The 7937-nt window shown below is 31.1% G+C and overlaps 1 protein-coding gene across 1 annotated transcript; it reads left to right on the forward strand.

Annotated features, from left to right (window-relative positions):
- Positions 1-775: 775 nt before the first annotated feature.
- Positions 776-4988, forward strand: TrissinR (Trissin receptor). Its single transcript, XM_068764714.1, has 6 exons — positions 776-962; positions 1640-1784; positions 2164-2323; positions 2532-2729; positions 3993-4079; positions 4440-4988. The coding sequence occupies exons 1-6, from the start codon at positions 776-778 to the stop codon at positions 4932-4934; spliced, it is 1272 nt and encodes a 423-aa protein (XP_068620815.1). The 3' UTR covers positions 4935-4988.
- The last annotated feature ends 2949 nt before the right edge of the window (positions 4989-7937 follow it).

Here is a 7937-nt window from a genome sequence, read left to right on the forward strand (position 1 = left end):
GTCTATTTTCACAACATTTTCCAAATTACCAAAATGTGTCTACACTTTGGTATAAAGTTTGCTCTGAGTGATAAACCGAAAGTTTTATACTTGAAATTATTGTCAAATAACCTGACTACCGTTTTCTGTTGTTGCTTAACAGTCATCAATTTATGCGGTACACCTGATGTTGAATTTTGTCTCAAACATTTTGTTGATTTAAGATATTGTGTTCACTACTGTTTTCTGTCTGTTTCTGTCCCCTACAAAAAAAAACTAGTAGTAGACGTATGTTTTACAGCAATGTTATATTAATACAAACGCCGTATTATCATTTCATGTATACAATATCATGTCTTTAAATGCATCATGCATTAAAACGTAGTAAAAGCTAAATTAACAGTTTTATAAAGCTAAAAATTGATTATTAATGATCAAATTGTGCACAATTCTTACACGAATAAGTGAATAAGAATAGCATTGTTATATTAATAACAAGTCCTCGTTGACTTTGAAACACATCGTGGGAGAACTACTATAAACGGTTGTCAAATTATGTTTGCAACATTGATTCTTAGAACTAGGTCATTCCGTATATAGGGATTATTTTGCATTTTTAGACACCATAATCTAATGACGATTTTTTTATTAACATGTTTTAACCAATTATTCAGGAGCTATTGTTGATTATATGTTACTTTGTTACTTTTTGCAGGAGATGGAGAGAAACATAGTAGAACAACGTAAAAAGTAAAAGATTGTATTGATCACTATGAATGAAGAAAATCACTTAATAATGTCGAAGGCTAATGGCTGGGAGATGAATACAACGAGAGCATATAACATTGTGCATGATTATCAAAACTTAACAATAAACGACAGTCAAAGCTTATTAGCAGATGATGAATATATATTTGACAGAACTGATGTTAGGGCTATATTTATTACTCTGTACACAATTGTATTCTGTTGCTGCTTTTTTGGTAAGTCTGATAATGTGTAAATTTTTAATACGTGCCATATATTGTAAACCTTGATTATTTGCCAGAAGGTATTACCGTAAAATTGCTTTTAACCTTTCAAAGTTATTGAAAATTTTACGGGCTTTAACAAAAAAAAAGAAAATATTTTAATAACTTTTATAATAAAAACGTTCCTATGGCGAATTCTGACTATATACATACCAACTAAAAAATTTGTATAAGCTTGGGCATTAGTATGTGTCAAATTCAAAATATTTAGCACCATCGGGCAAACTTTGTGCTTGATAGATGCCTGATATTTTGACCAAAACTGCACCGATTACTTACTAAAAATAATCTTAAAACTCGAAGCAAGCTGTGAGTGCGTCCGAAAACGTCGTGGAGGTTCTAGAGGTATACCTCTAGAAAGAAGTGGGCCCACTCCTTCTCGCAATGGTTGTACAAATGTATGAATGCAATAATGCATTGTTATATTAATAATATTAAATAATACAGTACGTTAGTTTATATTTTAGTATTCTAAAAACTTTCATTGTCTCCCCTCGTTAGCCAAATTAATAATAATATTGAGATTTTTAACTTTAGAACTAAAACTGACTTTAAAAAAATCTTTAAAACTGTAATTATAAGAAATATGTTCAAAAATTACAACAAAGTGAAGTTAGTGTTATTTTCAGGTAATCTACTTGTTATTCTTGTTGTGACACTGTCGAGACGCTTGAGGTCAATAACAAATTTTTTCTTGGCGAATCTTGCCGTAGCAGATTTATGCGTTGGGGTTTTTTGTGTCTTTCAAAATTTAACGATATATTTAATACCAAGGTAAGTTAAACTTAAAAATTTAAATTAGTATTCAAATAAAATTGGATTGTAGCTTAAATAAAGACAGTCTGTCATTGTATTGTAATAATTATTTCTAATTCATTTAATTAATCTCTTAATTCATGCCAGCCAATTTTTATGATATAAACAACATACAAACATGTAACTAACTACAAACATATATAGCTATAATTGTAATTAAAATAAATTGTTATTTAAAACCTTTGCCGAAAGTCCAAATTCTCAACATGAGATATTTAATTTTAGTTTCTTCATTTTAAAACAGATCGTAAAAGTAACTTTCTAAGATTGGAGGATTGACGCTTGAAATTGCACAAAGGAAGTCTGTGAACTTATGTTAGTTTTTATTTCATTTCAGCTGGGTTTTTGGAGATTTTTTATGCAAGATGTACCAATTTGTTCATTCACTGAGCTATACCGCGTCGATATTTATTTTAGTCGTTATTTGTACTGAGAGATATTTTGCTATTATTCATCCAATAACGTGCAAACAAATTTTAACGTCAACTAGATTGAGGGTGAGTAATTAATTATTTCTTTTAAAATATAACTTTGGGGCTTCGACACCTAACCATTGTTATTTAGTAAAATGTAACCAGAAAGAAGACATAGGTTGAAACTAAGATTAAGATGAAAAATTTCGTTGTTTTTTTGTAAAAAATTAAAATAATGAGTAACGTATATATAGTTATCATAAACATTTTAACTTGGGTTACGTGTTTGCAGTTGGTAATACTAGGTGTATGGATAACTAGTGCGGCATACAGTGCACCCAAATTTATTTGGGTAGAAACAATAACAAACAACCTTGGTGATGGTCATACGGAAACAATTTGTATCCAACATCGCATGAAATACAATTCAGAGATATTTGACATGGTTAACTTTGGTTTACTGTACGTGATACCGCTCTGCGTAATGACAGTAAGTATACATTTAAGTTTCTTGGATAATGTTTAAAAAATATTTTCAATATATGTAACTTGTAAAGGTTTTAGTATTAATCGATTTAGAAAGTGCGTTTAGATACTACTCAATAACATTGCTTGATGATTTTGTAGTGCTAATTTTATGTCTCGAAAACTAGACTGGGTTAAGTAGCGAAAAAGTTTATTTAATTTCAAATTCCTCTTAAAAATTTTCAACTTACCTTACTATTTAGTTTTCATTTTGGTATAAAGTTAATGGATAAAATACATAATGTTGATTTATAATTAATCAAATATACTTTAATTAAACACCTTTATTAGCATCATGATCTTCAATAAACTCTGCTATAGTCATCATCTTTAATTCAGCGGTAGGAAGTCAATACGACGTAGGCGCCTCACACAGATTTCCAAAAGGACCGGTTGGATGCGGTCTCCACCCAGCGTCATCCGAAGACTTTTACAAAGACCTTTCCACTTGATGGATAAATCTTTCTCTGTGCTTACCAATACGTGGTATTTACTTCAGAATCTGAAGGACAAAGCGGCCGTTCTGCAACGGTGTTATATTTTAACATCGAATTTTCGGACCATTAAGGTCTAAATTTTTTTGCTTCTTGTAGGCGAGATACCTGTGTATACTTCATCTCACGGATCAAGGACAGCTTAGGACGTACCAATACCGACTAAAATTACCTCGTTTTCCTAATGCCATAACCGCCTCACGCTGCGCGACCGGGTCCGCCCTATCAGTGTTTTTACATCTCAGTACCTTCCGAAGGTAGACATGTCAAAGAAAAATGTAACGAACTTTGATAAATCATGAGAAAGAAATTGTGTAACGTGAATATTCCCACTGAGATACTTACGTGGAATATTGAATGAAACTGCCCGCGTTTATACGTCGGCAGGTAAAATCATAATAAGTTTTAGCTCCTTAAGAAGCTTTTAAAAATGTTTGAATAAACCCAATATAGTTTTTGTTTATATAGTTATAAAAAAACTCGGCTAATGTTATTGTAATCAAATATTTGTAGAATAACATCCAAAAAAATTAATTACCTAAATTAACATATTCACCTCTTAATTTCAATATTTTATTTATGTTAGTGTCAGAAACGCCGTCTAAACTTTGTACCTTGTATAATAATACCGATGCGACCTTTAAAATTAGTATCACTATACTTTGATATGTCACAACGTATTTTACTTTAATGTGTACATAGTATAAAATATTTATTTATAATTATTGCTGCAGGTTTTATATACGCGAATCGCCGTGGGTCTCTGGCAGAGTTCGCATGGTTTGCAGCAAATGGGACACATGCAGTGCTGCAACACGCAGGTATTTAAATACTATCAAAAAGAAAATTAAAGTATAAGTCGCTGTGGATTTTTTTGATATCGAATAAGTCCATGGTTACTTTCTAGATCCTAAAGTTTAGATAGCTTAAAATAAATCGAATTAAAAAAAATTAAATACATCACATCGTTAATTTCATTTGCCAAGTAATGTTTATAAAGGTATTGTTCTCACTATTGGCACATGCCTTATCAGGAAATTAGTACGGCTGTTATAAATCGCGAGTCCTGTGCTTAGTGGTTAATCCCAAACAAACTTGCTTGGACATCTGTGGCCAACTTGTCCGAATATGAATTTTTAAACTTGCTACTATTTTAAGAATTATTTTGTTCCATATGACAGAAGCAAGTTACACCAACAACGAGCAAGTGTGACAGCATGAAGAAATCTTCACAGAATCAAGAGACTCGAAATTGTTATCACCTTAGCCACTTATCACGCAATGTGCTGAGGGCGCGGCGTGGTGTGGTCAGGATGCTCATAGTCGTTGTACTGACATTCGCGGTGTGCAACTTGCCCTTCCACGCTCGCAAAATGTGGCAATACTGGTCGAGCGGATATCAAGGAACTAGTGACTTCAGCGCTCTGCTAACACCCCTTACGTTTCTCATAACCTACTTCAACTCTGGAATCAACCCTCTGTTGTATGCCTTTCTATCAAAGAATTTCAGAAAAGGAATGAGGGAGCTATTATTCTGCAACTATCACGGTAAAAGGAAAAGCGGTAATTTGATACTGTTGAATCGAGTTGGAGGGACGGGTTTGCGACGCAGCTCGACTCGGTCTACGCGTGCCAACTGCAGCACCGTCACTGTCGCTCCTAACGTCGATTCATGAGGCTTACGACGGCGCAGGTTTGTTTATAAAGTGGAAAACATAGATATTTCTTGATTAACGGAGAGCACGGACGTGATGACCGACAGTAGCGGTTTATATACCATGTCTGTTGTATCGAAAAAGGACCTTTATGACTGAGTACGTAAGTGCGAGTTCTATTCGTCTACTTTAACAGGTCAATAGTATTTTTCTAACATGTAGAGCTATGCCGACTGTTTGATACTGTAAATATATTGTAATATAAAATAAGTGTCATAAGATATTTATAACATAATTTTTAAATTCCAATTCTAGTCTTAGGCACGAAGTTCTAACGGTTATTTAACTTTTTCAAACACCTTCACTGTTATATCGCTTAAGCTCGAATTAAATAAATATAAATGTTCTAATTAAATACCCGATGTAAAAAATATAAAAATATTTGAGTTTATGGGACTCATTGTTCGTTTGAAATAAAAAAATCTTTGTTCATCGCTTTAAAGAAATTAGCATATTTCATGTCTTATCTCTTATTCAAAAGAAATTGTGGACAAAAATAGGAAACGAACTGACTTTAAATATAATTTATTTGATGATTGTTAATTTATTTATAATAAATAAGCTATAATTTTTGATAATAACTGTTTTAAATAAGATCTGTTTTGTAGACTTTTTCCATGTCTCCTATTTAATCAATAGTCTCATAATTAATAAATTATTTATTAGTACAAGGTTCTTTAGCAAATGTGTAAAATAACATATCCGTAGGTAGACAGGTTTACATGGTATTGATATGTCTTTAGTTAACGTAAAGTTGTAAAGAATTTATTTGGTAAAAACTGGAGCCGAAATCTAAAAAATGTTTCTTAGTCATTTGCTTTGAGCAATGTCTGCTCTCTGAAGAGATATAACCTAATTCAAACTATCCCAAGATTGACATAATAACACCGCGTATAAATAATACTTGGTCGGGGAAAAAGTTTTTTCGCAATTAGTACGTATAAACTTGTAATAAAATATCTTTGGTTATACTATTTTTGTCTGTTTTGTTTGATGACGAAAGAAGAAAGAGGTTACAATTAAAAAAAACACTAACATAACAGTTTGAGCTAGTAAACTTTTGAGCATACTTTTTTCATTAGATTTTATTTCTATCAAAATGATACTATTGAATGAATTCGGTGCATTTTAAAATTTTCCATAAAAAAAAATTAAGCAAGTCGCAAAAATAATTTGTGACGATTATGTCAACAAACACAAAATTGTCAAAGACGCATATCGCTACGGCCGCCCAGTTACGTGAACCCATACCATTTTTTAAATAGTCAATTAAGATCATATGTCAATCTTCAGTAGTTTCGACATAGCTGAAGAAATTGGCCACAAAACGGTTTTGTTTACAGCACGAAGTTGGGAGAAAACAGCAGGAATTTATTAATACGAAGGGTGTGACCATCCATTATGATAACGTTAGAACACACATCTTTAGTCAGCCATTCAACAAAAAATATGACATTGGTCAGATCTCTTAACTTGAACCTGTTGATATCTACCTGTTTCATTCTCTTTGAAATACTGTTGACAGTGTAAGATTTACATCAAAAGAGGTCTACCAAAACGTCGTATATTTTTTTAAATGTAATTTTTTTAAATGTCGTATATTTTTTCGCAAAACTTTTATAGCCAAATAATTAAAATCATGCTATTTAAAAGGTGGCAAAAATCATCAAACGAATTAGTATCTGGTACTTTAGCTAAATGTAAACAAACTTAGGGAAAACATGTCTTAGTATTCACATAAAATGCAAAGGGACTTTTCCTCGGCCTATTATTATTCAAGTGAAATCCAATTGTAACCATTAGGAACTTTTAAATAAAAGCAATTTATCATGTAACTTTTGAACTTTCATGAGGATTTAACACATGTCGTTCGGTGTGTGTGTCAATTAGGAATATTTCACCCATAAGAGCAATCAACCCGGTTCTTGTTATTACTGAATTTTTTTATGAAATTAATTAATGTATTAGTGTAAGCCGTACGATGGATTTGTATTGACATTTTTTATTTACAATAAGGACTTCTGTTGACAGGATATAACGCATGTACAAATTGCTTTATTACTAAGAGACTTATAAGTGATCTAAATAACTTTTTTTCTTAATAAAGATTAATGAAAATCAATAACAATATTATTTCCACAGATTTAGCCAACTCTACATATTATTAGGTCTTAAATCGAATCCTAACAGAGCGTTAACCAGTTCTTTGTGAAAAAACAGTTATAGAAAATTAATTAAACATCAAAAACTATTTACATGTAATGTAATTTAAATGTAATAACACGAAAATGGACCATATTAAAGTTCAAAACCATTTAGCTTCGGTATAATGGTATTTGGTTATATGCCAACAATGGAAGAGAAGCGGCAAAAGTGGCGCAAGAAACTGTAGCCTTAATATTGGATAACCTTATTTTAAAATTAAAAACTTCTGCTCAATTTTTATATTACACCAACTTTTTTTTTAATTACCATGAAGAAAATCTTCAATGTTATATCTACGAACGGCTTGCTTTTTCTATCGACTTTTTCTTCGTGAATATGAGCGAAAAAATATTTTATATGATAAAAGACTTGACGCTTAGGATAAAGAAAGGAGCCAATTAACATCAAAGGATATGTTATCTACTTAAGTAAACGTAGATTTTTACATTTTAAAAATCATTTTTAATAAAAGTTCAAAGAACGTTAAAATAGTAAATGGTTTATTATCTTTGTAATGAATATACAACATTCGTATCATGAATGTAATAATGTTTTTAATAAAAATCTTCATAAAATAGTACCCTGTGCGCTTTTACTAAGAAAATGAAATATTTTTATAATGTAATGTAGTTTATAGGCAATTGTTATTTTTAATGTTATGAAAACGAACATAAAACATTTAATATGTAATAAAATAGGATATATCGTAAAAATAACATAATTGTTACAAGTCACGCATTGGTTTCAGTATAATTATAA

The sequence above is a fragment of the Battus philenor genome, unplaced genomic scaffold (genome assembly GCF_028537555.1).
Source record: "Battus philenor isolate CCGP_79_NKW_IND1 unplaced genomic scaffold, ilBatPhil1.0.hap1 SCAF_2, whole genome shotgun sequence".
NCBI lineage: Eukaryota > Metazoa > Arthropoda > Insecta > Lepidoptera > Papilionidae > Battus > Battus philenor.

Bases quoted from the DNA above. Each gene is read 5' to 3' on its own strand.
- TrissinR (XM_068764714.1), top strand. From the start codon at position 776: ATGTCGAAGGCTAATGGCTGGGAGATGAATACAACGAGAGCATATAAC. The intron at 1,785-2,163 runs GTAAGTTAAACT...ATTTCATTTCAG, and splicing joins ACGATATATTTAATACCAAG to CTGGGTTTTTGGAGATTTTT. The intron at 2,730-3,992 runs GTAAGTATACAT...TTATTGCTGCAG, and splicing joins TACCGCTCTGCGTAATGACA to GTTTTATATACGCGAATCGC.